Source organism: Dromiciops gliroides, chromosome 6 (genome assembly GCF_019393635.1).
Source record: "Dromiciops gliroides isolate mDroGli1 chromosome 6, mDroGli1.pri, whole genome shotgun sequence".
Lineage (NCBI taxonomy): Eukaryota > Metazoa > Chordata > Mammalia > Microbiotheria > Microbiotheriidae > Dromiciops > Dromiciops gliroides.
In genome coordinates, this window is record NC_057866.1 from 56,219,083 (window position 1) to 56,236,470 (window position 17,388).

General features: G+C 39.2%; 1 protein-coding gene across 1 annotated transcript in view; it reads right to left on the reverse strand.

Annotated features, from left to right (window-relative positions):
- The window catches only part of NWD2 (NACHT and WD repeat domain containing 2), a 167,129-nt gene that overhangs the window by 20,961 nt on the left and 128,780 nt on the right, over positions 1-17,388 (reverse strand). Inside the window, exon 4 of the mRNA XM_043973192.1 lies at positions 1,481-1,684. Within this exon, the coding sequence (XP_043829127.1) occupies positions 1,481-1,684 (204 nt within the window). The remainder of the gene's footprint in view (positions 1-1,480; positions 1,685-17,388) is intronic.

Genomic DNA, 17,388 nt, shown 5'->3' on the forward strand with positions numbered 1-17,388 from the left:
TGTGCAAGTCATTTAACCTCTGTTTGCCTTAAACCAATGAAGAAGGAAATGACAAACCAATCCCGTGTCTGTGCCAAGAAAACCCTAGGGACAGCAATGGTATGTTATGGTTCATGGAGTCACAAAGAGTTGGACACGGCTGAATAACTAAACAACAAGAACAATGTGTGAAAGACTCCACAAACCAAGACCCAGGGCAATCGAGTGCCTTGTCTAAGCTCATTAATGACAGAGTGGGACTTAAACACAAGTTCCTTGAGTCCCAGGTCAGTGATCTTTCCATTGTACTTTGCTACCTCCAGGGGGGCACTTTCTTTATGGTAGAGAAGAGCCTTTTTATTTGCCACAGAAATGTCATGTATGAGTGATGTTTCAAGTTTCTTTTCCTTTCTTTTGGGGTGGAGTGAAGAGGTGGGCAAAGTGGGTTTGACAATTGATCAAAGGCAGCATTGGGAAGCCTGCATGGCTGGTGATTCTTCCTTTATTATCTTAGTATAGATGTTTTTTCCAATGTGAGTTTTATCTTATAGAAAAGATTGTTCATTTCACTCTAATTATGATTTTGAAATGTGTTATGAAAGAGAATTAGAAAATGATAGAGTGCTAAGCCTGTAGGCAGGAGACTTGGGTTTGAAAACTGTGAGACCTTGGGCAAGTCCCATAAACTTACTGACCCTCAGTTATCTTATCTTTAAGATGGATATAATAATACTTGGCTAAATGTAAACTATCATTATCATGGAGAGTTTTTTTTAGAGGTGTATACATCATTATACAGACTAGATTCTGGTATTAAATAATAGATATGTGGTGTAATAGATAGAGTCAGGAGGAATCTGGGTTCAGATCTCTGACACTTAACTAGCTCTGTAATCATGAGGAAATCACTTGATATCTCTGTCTCAGTTTCCTAATATGGAAAAGGGGGTAAAAACAACATCTATCTCAAAGGGCCATAAACTTCAACCCGCCCCCTCCCCACACAAACAACTGAATAAATATATACCTCCAGTAAAAAGAACACCATCACTCAGTTAATAAGCATTTGGTAAAATACCCACTATGTGCTAGTCACTGTGCTAAGCATTGGGGTTAGATATCAAAATACTAAATAAATATGTGTCATACACTGGAAAAAATCACTGCCTCTTGAAGTCAGATGATCTGCATTCAAATCTTGCCTGTGACACATACTACCTGTGTGACCTTGGGTATGTCACTTAGGCTCTGAGACCTCAGTCTCTCATCTGTAAAATGTGACAAGGAGGTTCGATTAGATGGCCTCTGTCATCTTGTCTGGCTCTAGTTCCATGAGCCTATCGTTGGGTTGGTTCCCCTCTGAGGTTCAGGAGAATTCCTAGTTATGTCCTGTAGCACAGAGAGGAAATGCCATCCTGAAGTGCTCTGTCAGTGAATTCAAAAAAACTTTCCCTGAATGAATGCTTAAGAGCATAATGGATTCTACTGGGAGACAACTTACTGAGTTCTTATTGCTTTTCAGCATTTCATATTTCGGTCTGAGGTAATATGCTGCTGGAACAGAGTTCTCGTCTCGGCAGTACCATTCTTCGAGCACCTTGGTTTCCAGCTTTGCTTCTATGGCAGCATCCAAAATCATCTCAAATTCTGATGACTCCACTTCTCCAGGAATTCGGATGTTCCCATACTTTTCACCTAACAGTCCCTGTGTATTAACAAGAAAGGAAAGGTTAGCATTCTGTAGAATGTTTTGTACAGTGCCACTCAGGTTTTTAATAAATAAGAATGTTCAGTATTTTATTCCTAGGATCTTTTAATTACATGGGATGCTTACTTAGGGTTTGACTAGATATCCCATAATTGTCATGAAATTGAACCAACACCTCATTATTTTTTTTAAAGAAAGGTTTATTGACTCTTTTTTACATTATACTCATTTCCCAATATGTACTCTCTGCCCCCATCCCTAATGAATACTTATTTTTTCCATTCCTTTTCTTTTTTTTATTACATTTTCATTTTAGAATTTTATTTTCCCAAATTACATGTAAATACAAATTTTGACATAATTTTTTTTAAGACTTTGTGTTCCAAATTCTCTTCCTCCCTTCCCCTTCAAGAACTCAAGCAATTCAATATAAGCTATAAATAAGCAGTCAGGCAAAACATTTCCACATTAGCCAGGTTGTGAAGGAAAACAGACAAAAACAAAACTTCAGATAAAGGAACTAACGAAAAAATTATGCTTCAATCTGTATTCAGACACCATCAGTTCTCTCTCTGTAGATGGACTGCATTTTTCATAAAACCTTCAGAGTTGTCTTGGATCATTGAATTGCTTGAAAACTTCTTTATAACAAAGAAAAACTCGATTAAAAATTAATCTAATATATGCTGCATAATGCATTTATAGTTACCCATCTACTTATTGAGAGGAGGGAAATGTATTTCATCATCTTTTCTCTGACACCAATCTCTGTGATTAATGAGTTCACTCTTAAATTTAGTTATGTTTCCATTCTCTAGGTCATTGTGCCTATTGTTTTTTTTTGTTCTTCAGTCATCATTTGTGGATACAAGTCTACCCATATTTCTCGGAATGCCTCAAGTTCATCATTTCATAGAATGCTGTAATACTCTATCACATTTGTGTACCATGATTAATTCAGTCATTCGCCAATTGATGGACACTTACTTGGTTTCCATTATTTTGTTACCTCAAAAAGTACCACAATGATTACTTTTTATTTTTGGAACTATTCTTTCTGTCATTGACTTCCTTGTGATATATATCTAGTAGCAGGATCTCTGGATCAAAGGATATAAAGATTCATACCTTACCTCACTTAAATCCCAATTGTTTTACAGAATGGGTTAACAACCCACAGCTTCAGTTCCTCCAACACTCACTATTTGAAATTCTTTGACAATTTAATGGGTGAGGGATGAAACCTCAGAGTTTTAACATTTCATTGTTGATTCAATCAATTGTATGTTATTACAATACTTGGAAATGAGATTTGATACTTCAAGCAAATTCAGAACATAGTGTTTTTTACTTTTCTAACTATAGGCTTTTCTGAGATAATGTTATATGAAAACATGTTGTAAATTTTAAACCATTATGTAAATTTAAGGCATTATAATTGCTATTTTCTTATAAGGGTTTGAATAATTAAATCGGTTTGTATTTTCTCCAGGCTTTTGCTATTAAGGAAAAAAAAACATATTAGACTATGCAAATAGGCTATTGAACACCGACAACATTAAAATAGAAGAAGTTTCTGGAATATTGAATAGTTCAGGTCTTTGTTACAACAAAAAAATGTGGGTTTAGAAAACCAGTGGAGGGAAAAAAAACCATGATGGAATTGAAAAATTATAATATTCACTCAGTATAACTCTTCAGAGGAACAATTCTAGGCAAATTGAATTTCTTCATGCTTAAGATCTGGTTTACATAGCACCAAACGATTCAATTCTACATAAATGCACAAAATTAGTGGACAGGATCTAGATTGAACCTGTGATTTCATTAGGATAGGGGACTCACATGAGGAAACACTCTCTACCACAGCAGGTCAGTATATTTACCACCATTTATACCTTTAGAGAGAGTGGCCTAGGACATTAAGAGGTTAAATAAATTGCCCAAGGGAGCAGCTAGGTGGCGCAGTGGATAAAGCACTGGTTCTGGATTCAGGAAGACCTGAGTTCAAATCCAACCTCAGATGCTTGACACTAGCTCTGTGACCCTGGGCAAGTCACTTAATCCTGTTTGCCTCAATTTCCTCATCTGTAACATGAGCCGGAGAATGAAATGGCAAACCACTTCGATATCTCTGCCAAGAAAACTCCAAATGGGATCACAAAGAGTCACATGTAACCGAACAACTATTACTAAATTCTATACTATGCAGTTCGGCTTGAAGACAAAACATGTAGATGATTAAACAAATTCTGAAATTTTAGTCTCAGCCATTTGGTGTTGCTTAAGGTGATAGCTCTTAGGATGACTTATTAATCCTGTACACTGAATTGACAAATATGGACACTTTCAGTCATTTCCCATATGATGGATGGCATTTGGACTTGAATCCTGTATAATACAAATCTTTACATAATTTTAATGAAAATATCGGTATGCTTTTTTTGCACTGTAACTTTTATCTTAAGTACATGGTAAGTTCATGCTTATGCTTCATTGCTATTGCATTTTCTTTTCTTTTTCTTTTTTGCAGGGCAATTAGGGTTAAGTGGCTTGCCCAAGGTCACATAGCTAGTAGGTGTCTGAGGTCAGATTTGAACTCAGGTCCTCCTGATTCCAGGGTCAGAGCTCTGTCCACTATAACACCTAGCTGCCCCAGCTACCTATACCCGCCTACCTCTCTATTATATTTCACTTAGTCACAGACCAGAGAATCAATATCTATTTAAAAATATTTATCTTAATTGGGCAACTGGAGCTTGACATTTTTATTATTTGATCGACATAATGTAGTTGGCAATAAGATCCGTTTCTTGGCCTACAGTTTGCCATTTAAGCGAGGAAGATAAAAATATGCTGATGTAACCCAATCATAAACAATTATTGAATTCCTGCTTTGTGCCAAATAAGGCTAAAAAAGTGACTGCAGGCCCCAGGCCTAGAGCAATTTAAAGCATTTGTCTTTTCCTTCTCTCAGATTTCCTTAGGTGGAATGCTCATGATTCATGCAGAGCGACTTTTCAGGATTCCAAGATAGGCTGTAATCCCAATCCTGTCCTTCAACCTATTGACATATGAGGAATCTAAAAGGAATTCTGCTACCAAATCTTTTGTGAGAACTTACTAGACATCTAGACTTGAGGCTGTCCTGAGGAAACCGAGAATAAAGGCAGTTCTATGTTTCTACTATTTTAAGTCAACAAACCCTTTATGAAGGACCTATTAATAAGTACAAGGGGCTCTTCCAATTGCGGGAGATATAAAGAAAAGAGTGAAATAAGATGGCTTATCAGAAAAGAAATACTTTTTAGAAAACTAGTTTATTGAGGGAACATCAATTGGACTGACTTAGACTTTTCAGAAAACAAAATTTTTTCTTTTCTTTTTTTTTTTGGCCGGGCAATGAGGGTTAAGTGACTTTCCCAGGGTCACACAGCTAGTACGTGTCAACTGTCTGAGGCTGGATTTGAACTCAGGTCCTCCTGAATACAGGGCTGGTGCTTTATCTACTGCACTACCTAGCTGCCCCCAACCCTATACTTTTGATACCCTCCCTCTATAAATTGATATATATATATATATTCCCATATATATATGGGAATATTATATATAATATATATGGAATAATATATAATAAATAAGGGAATATAAGGATGTATAAGGGAAATTACTTTTAAAGGCTAAGGAAAAAATTTCTTCTTAATTTGTTTTCATGGGGAAAAGTTTAATTTCCCTCCCCCTTTCATGCTTCAAGTGCTGCCAATTGTCTTTGCACTTGCATTAGAGAATTAACGTGGTTGATTGATTGATTGGCTCCAGGGGCAGGGACTAACTTTCATTGAAGTCAACTACACCATGGAATCAGGAAATGCCTGAAAATCTCTGTGAGTAGAGTTTGAGATTCCAGAGAATTACGCTAATTCTGCTTCTGGATGTTAGGAAGGTCATGTGTGGGCAGGGTTATCCTTAGGATTGAATTGGGTAAGTTGCTTTAGTTTCTACAATTTGTTTTTTCTTTTTGTCCTACTGACTAGTAGGCACTGCTGATTCAAGAAGCCAGTTGACTTGTGTGTGCAAGGGAGAGACCCTGATTTGTTCCAGCCCACAAATATGCAAAGGGTGGCTCCAGGACCTAGACCTCCTGAGAACAGCCCCATTTGTAGGATTTATATTACATTGATGTCCCTACAGAGACAATGATAACTACTTCACGCTTTTAACTTGTTATTTTTCTTAATTTTTTGAAAGGTCAAGAGGCACTTTCATTAATTAATTCTTTTATACACACACACACACACACACACACACACACACATATGCACACTTGGGCGCACACACCCAGCCTTTCCCTATTTGAAATGGGTGAGTCTGGAAGACACTGTTTCCCCAGCTTCCTTTGCTGGGTATTACAGAAGAGTTTAGGGAATAGGTACTGAGATGTTTTTTTTTTTTTCCTCCTAGGTGCATAGCGCTTAGTCTAGAGCCAGCATTTTACTTTTTATGTCTTGTCTGCTAGTTCAGATGATTTTAGAGCTTCCCAGCTGAGCTTGGCTTGGAACTCAAGCCAACTGAGCTTTTCCCAAAATTAGCCCACATTGAACCTGGTAGTTTGCATAAGTCCACAACTGAGTGAAAAGTGGTCTATACTTCTCTAACTTGGTTGGGAACACTCCTATCTATTTGTCAACAGAAATAGCCACCATGCATCATAGCAGAGCATAAAGAGCAACAGACTCAGACTTTGGGTCTTGATTATCATGTATGATCTTGGGCAGGTTATTGCATTTCTTATGTCTCAGTTTCTTTATTTTTTCTTTTTAAATTTATTTATTATTATTATTATTATTTTTTGCGGGGCAATGAGGCTCAAGTGACTTGCCCAGGGTCACACAGCTAGTAAGTGTCAAGTGTCTGAGGCTGGATTTGAACTCAGGTCCTCCTGACTCCAGGGCCAGTGCTTTATCCACTGTGCCACCTAGCTGTCCCAGAACCTTGAGTTATTTTAATTAGTGTTTGCCAAAACCAAAATGTCAACATATAAACTAACCTAGGAGAATTTTTTTTCTCTTCAAAATATAAGGATCCTCTAGAATCTACCTCAGTATATACTGAAATGGGATATAGGTTTAGAATAAATTTTTTTCCATTTTTTCAAAAAATATGTAACAGAGTAACTCAGAGCTGCTATGCAGATTAGGTTTCCTTGAGAGCTATCAAATCACACCTATCTCATATCCTTCTGTTGCTATATTTGCACTTTTTTTGTGTGTGTGTGGGGCAATGGGGGTTAAGTGACTTGCCCAGGGTCACACAGCTAGTAAGTGTCAAGTGTCTGAAGCTGGATTTTAGGTCCTCCTGAATCCAGAGCCGGTGCTCTATCCATTTTGCCACCTAGCTGCCCCCTGCACCTTATTTTTTAATAGAACTCATGGCTCACCCATGGTCTTTTATTACTATGATCAAAAACACAGTCAAACTGCTTACAGCAATAACTGTGCTTTTCTACTTTCTACAAAGTGTTCCTACCTCCAAGGAAGTTTCATTTCTTAGGGAAAAAAAGCCCTGAACACATCCATTATTCTCTTAGAACAATGGTATAACCTGTCAGAAGAAAAGGAAGTGACTTTTGGCATAACAGTTGTCTTATTTGATCATGGTGTAGGCCAGTTAACTTTCTTCTATCCCAACAGGCAGAACCCCTAGCCCCAGCAGGTCATCCTGCATATATATATGTGTGTCTTTGATCCCAAGGAGAGACCAAACGAGAGAATCAAGAATTCACCCCCACCATTACCTAAAGAGTTCAAAGCATATGCCCTACTGATGGTGAGTCAGTACTGTCTGCTCTAAAAAAAAGTTACTTTTCCAAAGATAGTAATAATCAAGACTTAGTCCTGAAGAAGACGACCTAATTACTGAAATGTCATTAAACTGTCATTAGAAACAAAACTAAAAATCTGGAACATAGTAAAACTTTGTACTAGAGCTGGATCATATAACCAAGAACCTCTGAGTTGTTTATGCCTATTATGCTCATTGAATTAAATTCAGTGGACTCAAGTTCACAGTTCTCCCCAACGGACAAGCATAAGCCCTGATAGAACATTGTACCGAGAGGTAAAGCCATAGCCCATATGAGTAACTTGGAAGTTAGATATGAGTTCTGATCATATGTGTATAATGTAGCTACTTGTAAGGGTATACTCCTGAACAGAAGGTAAAGATACAATTGCTTGTGGTAAGTTAAACCTATACATTTATTGTTCTACTTTTGTTTGCTGCATTTCTTTTTCGGGAGGCACTGGGAACTGAGAGAACTGGCAAAAACTCCTTGGAGGAGTTGATCTTTAAAGAAAGTTAAGGTTTCCCAGAGATGGATGAGGGAGGAGTATTTTCAAGGCATGCAGACAGCCTATGAAAAAATGTGGAAGGGGGCAACTAGGTGGTACAGTGGATAGAGCACTGGTCTTGGATTCAGGAGGACCTGAGTTCAAATCTGGCCTCAGACACTTGACCCTTGCTAGCTGTGTGACCCTGGGCAAGTCACTTAACCCTCATTGCCCTGCCCCCCTTCCCCCACCCCAAAAAGCAAAAAACAAGCAAAAAAACATGGAAACAGGAAATGGAGTGTTTCTGTGTTGGGAACAGCATAAGGGCCAGTTTGTGAAGTTAAGTACATATATTAAGATTATGATAAAATGGAGGTTGGAGGCAGGTTGTGAAGCTAAATAGAGAAGTTTATATTTGATCCATGATGTTAATAGGGGACTTTATTGAATGAGGGAGTAATATGGCCAAAACTTTGTCATATATAATATATACAAACATATATATGTATATATTATATATAATATTAGGTTCTGTATCTTGGATAGAAGTTATAGACGGATGTTGAACTGGGACTAGCAGGAAGTCAGGTTGGATCAAAAGTGGGAATTTTGCAGGATTTTTAGTGATCCGAATCTTCTCACTGATACAAAAGCCTATTTACTGAAAACCACTATTTTCCTTGTGATGCTATATAGCTATCAATCATGGAAACTAGAGATATCAGACAAATCAGAAACAGAGGTGACCCACTGAGCAATGAAAAGATAAAAGGTGGGGGAAAAGAGCCTATAGCATATTATTAAGTATGACTTCAATGTAAGAAGGGGCATTAAAGAAGTCATCAAATTCATTCATCATTGGAACTAGAGGTGAATGGGATGACACAAGGCCAGCCCTAAGACTGCTCTAGTCTTCACAAATTGCTTAATCAGAAGAAAGATTCTGCTGAATGGGGAGTATCCTTTATGATGGATTTATGGCCATGTATGGGTAAGGATCATACTGAAAGAGAAGTCGTGGATGAGAGCCAGTCGCTGACATCACATATCCACCAGTGTCTTGAAGTATCTTTGCTTACTCCTCAGCTTGCTTCTTTTCCTCACTCAGAGATCTCATTCAGTGTATCCAGTCATTCTACCCTTACCTTGATGTCTCTTCCTATAAGCTTAGAAATCTCTAATATTGTCCAGGAGCAGACAAAGGATAGTTTTTCTGTATTTTGCTTTGGGTCAGATCCCATCTAGAATATTCTATTCAGTTCTGAACATCACATTTTAGAGGGATATTAGTAAGCTGGAAAACATCCAGAGAAGGGTAACGGATGGTGAAGAGCCTCAAGATCATGTACATGAAGATCTGTTGTTGTTGTATTTGTCCTTCATTCTTGAAGAGGACCATGACATGGGGAGGTGATGTCATGATATACACTAAATTGGGTTTAAATGAGGGTGGGCTGTACAATGTCACCAGCCTTACTCTTTCCTCCAGAGCCACCTGGATCCAATAGCAAGATATACATCGGGACAACTGGAGATAGCCCTAGATGTTTTATTTTTTTTTTTAATTTTTTTTTTTTTTAGTGAGGCAATTGGGGTTAAGTGACTTGCCTGGGGTTACACAGCTAGTTAAGTGTTAAGTGTCTGAGGCCATATTTGAACTCAGGTCCTCCTGACTCCAGGGCCGGTGCTCTATCCACTGTGCCACCTAGCTGCCCCAGCCCTAGATGTTTTGAGGCAATTGGGGTTAAGTGACTTGCCCAGGGTCACACAGCTAGTAGTGTCAAGTGTCTGAGGCCAGATTTGAACTCAGGTCTTCCTGACATCAGGGCCGGTGTTCTATCTACTGGGCCACCTAGCTGCCCTATGAGGATATGTTTAAGGAACTGAGGATGTGTAGGTTTCAGAAGGAAAATATTCAGCTCAGATGGTGGTGGTGGTGGTGGTGGGGAATACTTTCCTTCAAGTATCTGAGAGTCTGTTACTTGGCTGAAGGATTAGGCTTGTTCTCTTTGGCCCTAGGGGGCAGAAAAAAAGATTAACCCTTAAGGAAAAATTACAGTTATCCCAAAGTAGAATGAGCTACCTTGCAAAGTATTGGTTTCCCTCTTTGAGAAGCCTTCAAGTGAAGACTGGGTGATCATTTGTCAGATATGTTTTAGGGAGGGTACCTTTTAAAATATAGATTGGGATAGATAACCTTTGGAGTCTCTTCTAACTTTGAGATTCTGTGATTATGTGAAACAATCCATGCCTTCAGGAAACTTACATTCTTTAAAAAAAGTCACTGATATCTTTTATTTTGACATCACCAAATTTTCCCAATGTATCCTTTCCCTCTCTTCCAGAGAGTCATCCCTCATGATAAAGAGAAAAAAAGTAGAAAACAAAACCAGTTGAACAAAATTAGCCAACACATTAAACATTTTGGCATTCTAAGTAGCATTCGAACTTCAGAGTCTCTGACCTCTGGAAAGAGGAGAGGAAGGTATCTTCTCATATTTTTTTTTTCCTTTAGGGCCGTGCTTGGCCATTACGGTTTTGTAGCATTCAGTTCTGTTTTGTTGTTCTTTCCACTTTCATATTAGTGGTCATTGTGTAGACTATTTTCTTGGTTCTGTTCATTCAGTTCTGCAACTATTTCTATAATTTTTCCTTTTCTTCTATGAATATAAAGAGTACAGAGTGGGGCAGCTAGGTGGCACAGTGGATAAAGCACTGCCCCTGGATTCAGGAGGACCCGAGTTCAAATCCGACCTCAGACACTTAACAGGAGCTGTGTTACCTTGGGCAAGTCACTTAACCCTCATTGGCTGGCACCCCCCCCCAAACAAACAAACAAACAAACAAAAACAGAAAAGAGATGGGAGATCGAATTCCAGGGTTAGGAAACAGTTAATAGGTCAGTTTGCTTGGAATCTAGGAAAAGGAATAGTATGAAATAAGTTTGGAAAGATAGATTGGAGTAAAGTACAGAGGGTTTTAAATGCTTGGGTGAGGAGGGTTTTTTTTTTTTTTAGGCTTTTTGTTTGTTTGTTTGTTTTTGCAGGGCAATGAGGGTTAAGTGACTTGCCCAGGGTCACACAGCCAGTAAGTGTCAAATGTCTAAGGTTGGATTTGAACTCAGGTCGTCCTGAATCCAGGGCCGGTGCTTTATCCACTGTGCCACCTAGCTGCCCTTGGGTAAGGAGTTTTGTGTTTTCTCCTGAAGGTAATAAGGAACTATTGATGATTTTTGAATCTGAAGAGTAATATTCAAATTCACTTTTATTCAACAAGCATTTATAAATACATACTATGTAGCAAGCACTATGCTAATGCTGGGAACACAAAGAAAAAAGTCTCTATTCACCAAATATTGTTTATATTTTATTCCAGAGAAAATGGGGAGCTACTAATTTCTTTTTTTTTTTTTTTTTGGTGAGGCAGTTGGGGTTAAGTGACTTGCCCAGGATCACACAGCTAGTAAGTGTTAAATGTCTGAGGCTAGATTTGAACTCAGGTCCTCCTGCATCCAGGGCTGGTGCTTTATCCACTGCGCCACCTAACTGCCCACATTCAACTATTTTTTAAAAAAAGAACGTTTAGAGGGGGCGACTAGGTGGTGCAGTGGATAAAGCACCGGCCCTGGATGCAGGAGGACCTGAGTTCAAATGTGACCTCAAACACGTGACACTTACTAGCTGTGTGACCCTGGGCAAGTCACTTAACCCCCATTGCCCTGCAAAAAGAAAAAAAAAAAGAACATTTATATGTGTGTGTGTGTGTGTGTGTGTGTGTGTGTGTGTGTGTGTATATGGGAGTTTTGATCATAATTTTTCATTTCAAGTTCATCACATAGTAAAAGGAGACAATTCTGCTTTCCATATAAGATATGTTGGAAGGGTTGTGAAATAATGTTCATAAGGTACGGATGGGGGTAGCTAGGTGGTATAGTGGATAGAGCACTGGCCCTGGAGTCAGGAGTACCTGAGTTCAAATCTGGCCTCTGACACTTAACACTTACTAGTTGTGTGACCCTGGGCAAGTCACTTAACCCCAATTGCCTAACCAAAAAAACCCCAAACCCCAAACCAAAAACAAACAAACAAACAAAAAACATAATGGGGTTAGCTGGAGGCTGTATAAATGAGTCACTTTCCAGATGAATTATTGCATTTATGGGCTCTTTTTAATGGGGTTCATGGGTAGGGGAGACCTGTCCACTTTAGGATCTTAAAGGATTCACAGTTCCATAAATCCTAATTCGGACACCCTGTCTTGAAAGTGGTTATTGAAAAACTATTGCCAATGCATTCTTGATTTGGGGTTGGAAAGGGTCAATCACCACATTTTTCAGAAGAGGAAATGATAACCCAGCAAGGGGAATGTGAGTTAACTGATATAGCACAGGAAAGGAGAGGCAGAGCCAGTATTTGAAGGCAGGTCTTTGGAGGTTGGGGAGGCTACAATAAATCGGTTTCTCTTGGAAGGGGCAATAGGCAACCCTTAAAAGACCTTGCCTTTTCCTTATCTGGAAGGGTCCCTTGCTCATGTCCCGAAGTACTCAAAGGGGGAAAGTTGGCTCACTGTGTGGTAATTATTTTAAAAATGTATCAGTACTTGGAACACATTCATTAACAAGAGCCAAGTTCAGTAAGTGATACTACTTTTTATGTGTCCTGCTGCTGCTGCCTTGATTAAGTGTGCGCTTAATCCCTAATTAGAATTTTCTCTCTTTTCTGTCCCTCTTGTGTCATCTCTGCAGGTCCCTTTCTTTTTGGGGGCTAAGTATTATTAAATTAAGCTATATTTAAACGTGCAGGGAACTGATAACCTTTAAAAAAAGCAACTATGCCATGAGATTGCTGATTTGGTGCTTGTGCAAGGAGCTTTTCAGGGAGCTTTTGTAAGGAGAAGGAATATTCTTTCGAAGGCCTTTTGGGATTTCTCTGGCTATATCGTGGACTTTAGTTAGAATCGCTTCATCCTCGCTTGGAAGTGCTCTCAGAGGTTATCTATTACACACTTTACCTGAAGTATAAAATCCCTGACAAGTGGTCATCTCGTCTTTGCTTGAACAACTCCAGTGAAGAGGGCCCACTACTCAGTAAGGCAACGATACCATTTTTTAAGATGGCACAGTGTGATACACTGGAAAGAGAGCTGAGCTGGGGGGGCGGGGCAGGACCTGAGTTAGGATCCTGGCTCTGTCACTTGTTACTTTGACTTTGACTCGTTACTTGACCTTGGCCAGATCATTGTCCTCACCTGTAAAATGGAAGGGTTGAAGTAGATAGACTCTAAGTTTTATTTTGAGCACTAGATCTCTGATCCTATGATGTCTGGGACATTAGGGACCATGTAACAGAGTGAAACAATCATTATTAGACCTGGGCTGGAGACTTGGCTTGTTCAGTTATTTGACAGCTTTTTATTATGTTCCTATCATATGCAAGCCTTAAATCCCCTTCACTTTCAAGTCAAGACATCACCCTCCAGGGGCAGCTAGGTGGCGCAGTGGATAGAGCACCGGCCCTGGAGTCAGGAGGACCTGAGTTCAAATCCGGCCTCAGACACTTAACACTTACTGGCTGTGTGACCCTGGGCAAGTCACTTAACCCCAATTGCCTCACTTAAAAAAAAAAATTAAAAAAAAAAAGACATCACCCTCCTGATGTTATTGGTCCTCTTCAAGAATAAAGGACGAACAACAACAACAAACATGGGGATATAAGGATGGAAAAATGGTGTAGTCCCTGGCCTCAAGTAGCTTACCTTTAAGTAGGGGGGATGTCACACATGCACAAACAAATATAATACAACCTAGCACGCAATGAGAAGTTCAGACCAAGTGGTCTACAAATATCTGAGGAGGGAGAGAATGCTTTGCCAGAGATCAGAGAGGCTTTGTGGAAGGGGGGGGGACACCTGGGCTGAGCCAAGAAGCGAGAGAAGGGTGCTAAAAGCTGAAGGTCATGTTTTTTATGCTATGAACAAACCTAACCCACGTAATCTATCTTCCACAGTAGAACTAGGTCATGGGGATTGACCTGTGCAAATTCATAGAGGCAAGCCCAACATCTGTCCACTTTTCAAAAACTGTCACTGACTCCCCCACTGCTCTGGCCTGACGTTTAAGGTTCTCAGAAATGTAGCTCCACTCTCCCTTTTAAGTCTTCTCTTACATGATTATCCTCTATACATCCCAAGCTTGGTTGGAATGACCTATTGGCCACCCCCCCACTCCCAAATCCTTCCTTTTGCCTAGTTAGTCTTTCTTTTTTTGTTGGGGAAATGAGGGTTAAGTGACTTGACTAGGGTCACACAGCTAGTATGTGTCAAGTATCTGAGACTGGATTTGAACTCAGGCCCTCCTGAATCCAGAATCCACTGTGCCACCTAGCTGCCCCTTGCCTAATTAGTCTTTATGGCTCCTTTCAGATGCTACATCCTTCAGAAAGCATTTCCTGGTTGTCTTAGTTGGAAGTGATCTCTTCCTTCTATGAACTTTCAAGGCACCCACTTTATATAAAGCACTCTCGAATATTATAGTTACTTCTGTCTGTGTCTTATCTCCCCCATTAAATTAAAAGCTCTTAAAAGATAGATGGAATCTTATTTATCTTTGTATCTCCCTTAATGTCTCACTCAGGAACTTAGACACAACAGATGCTTAAAAATATTTCTGAATGAATACTGAATGAAAGAGATAATGGACTATAGTGGCACATGCTGCATAGAGAAAGGAGATCAGTTTGTCCTAGGTATTTTCACAGAAGGAATAACTTTGGCCCCTAAGGTCTTACTATTTACCCACATCTCATTACTAGAACAAGCTGCTTTGTAATGCTCTTTTGTTATTTTCTCATTCTGGGAAATGAACATGAAAATTGGGGTAGGGATAGGGACTGGCTTTGTGATTACATTGCTTTAAGGGACTCCAGCATGAGAAAGCTTCCATCAAATCAGGTCAAAACCTTCTCTGCAACTTATCATAATAATGGCTAGAGGGGCAGCTAGGTGGCGCAGTGGATAGAGCACTGGCCCTGGAGTCAGGAGTACCTGAGTTCAAATCTGGCCTCGGACACTTAACACTTACTAGCTGTTGTGACCCTGGGCAAGTCACTTAACCCCAATTGCCTTACTAAAAAAAAAATGGCTAGAATTTAAAGAGCTTTATATATGTCAGCTCGTTTAATTCTCACAAAGCCTCCTGTTATTATTATTCCCATTTTGCAGGTGAGGAAATTGAAGTTGAGAGAGTTGTCAGAGCAATGAGTATACACAGGTGGGACTTGAATGCAGGTCTTCCTGCTTTCACAGTTAGCTCTCCATCTGATATATCATGTTGCATCTAGAACAGGAGCATATGTAGGTTTTACTCTATCAAAACTCACCTGCTAATGAATGATAGATTCCTCATAGGTTCAGAGATATTTGAATTTATCTATTAAAGCTCTAGTATTTCTAGGTTTGTAGGGTATGTGGTTGGCACCTGTTTCAATTCAATTCATGAGATGATGGGAAGAGGCTTCAGAAATCTACTCCATTTTCCTCCTTTTTATCCATGTGGAAACTGAGGCAGAGAAGGGTGAAGTGATTATCAGTCCAAAGTCACAGATGTATTAAGTAGTAGATCTGGAATTTGAACTCAGATCCCTTGACTCTGAGTCTAGTCTTCTTGCTACCAGACTACACTGTCTGGCAGTGTTTCTCCAGCAGTGATGGACATCAAGGTAGGGAGCAAGGGACAATACAGGGTGTAGGAGTCACTGTGCTGTTTTCTAGGTAAAAAACTTCTAAGCAGTTGGTTAGGGGCAAACTACAAAGTAAGATTTAATTTGGGGAATTCAATCACCTGTCCACATGTTTGGAGGAAAATCTCAGCTATCAGAGATAACACCTTTCTAAGAACCACCACTTAATTCTTGTTGTTTCTTCAAGTGCAGCTCACACAAGCAGACTACACCCCCTGTTTCAAATGATCATTTTCCCTACAAATATGATGATAGTTTGAGAACCTTGGAGTTTGGCTTCTTAGACCTGAGCCTTGACAGCAAATCCATAAGTCTGAAGCATCTCTGCGTGATTCCTTCATGATTTCTGTAGTGAAAATAGGAGTCGTTCAAGTGTGTGTACTACACTTAGATGATTGATCAATAAATACCCCAGGCATCAGCCCAGTAAGCAGTCACTGTTTAGAGAAACACAAGTAAGCGAGACTCTTAAAATCAAACTAAACATTGTCTTCCCACTTGAGTTTTCAGTTGCAACAATTTATAAAAAAAAATTTTGGAATGGAAAAAACCTTTTCCTCCTAAATAATTAGGTACCTGTGTTATACTCTACTAGGTAACTGGTTACCACACTGCACTGCTTACATATGAACTATTTCCAGCTACCAAACCTTTGCCACCCATGAAAACAATCAGCCTGTTTCCTATAGGAATCACTTAAAGTAATGACCTTAAGTAACAATGGTCTGTGAGCCTTTTTTCAGCTCTGGCTCCCTACTAAAACTAACATTTCAGATATCCCTCCCCACTTTGCCACCCCTCATCCCCTCCCCAAAAAAATCCAACACTGTTATTCTAACAGTGGAATATTTTGCCCCCTTTCTTAGGATAGTGTCACTGAGATCTTTGGTTCTTGTGTAATATGCTTTGCATCCAGCTACAACTGCAAAAGTTTTGCTTCTGCTTGTTGGGGTTGTAAACAAATAGTAGTTCTCATTTATCTTCCTTATCAACTATATAGTTGGGTATGAAATCCTACCAGGACTTAGGGCTACTTTTGGAAAAATCTCAACCTTTCAACATTTACTCTTCTGCTATGTAGCCTGGCCAGAATGGAAGACAAATTTTAATAAGACCCTATCTTAATGATCTAAAGGTGGAATTAGAGAATTGGATTAAAAAATTCCATGTGTTAACCCAATGGGTCATCCCATTGGATGTTTGCTACAATTAAACAATCATTCATCTATCAAGTACCTATAGTGTATTAGACACTATTTATTGTATTGCATTATTAAATAGTCAGATTATTGTTCTTTATCAGAGTTTTGGAGCATGGTACCTGTAGAGATTCCACAGAAAACTCTTTCATATATGCATCCAATATGATAGATTCCTCATAGGTTCAGAGATATTTGAATTTATCTACTAAAGTTCTAGTATTTCTAGGTTTGTAGGGTATGTGGTTGGCATCTGTTTCGATTCAATTCATGAGATGATGGGAAGAGGCTTCAGAAATCTACTCCACTTTCCTCATTTTTATCCATGTGGAAACTGAGGCAGAGAAGGGTGAAGTGATTATCAGTCCAAAGTCACAGATGTATTAAGTAGTAGATCTAGAATTTGAACTCAGATCCAATAAAGCATTTGTTGAAGT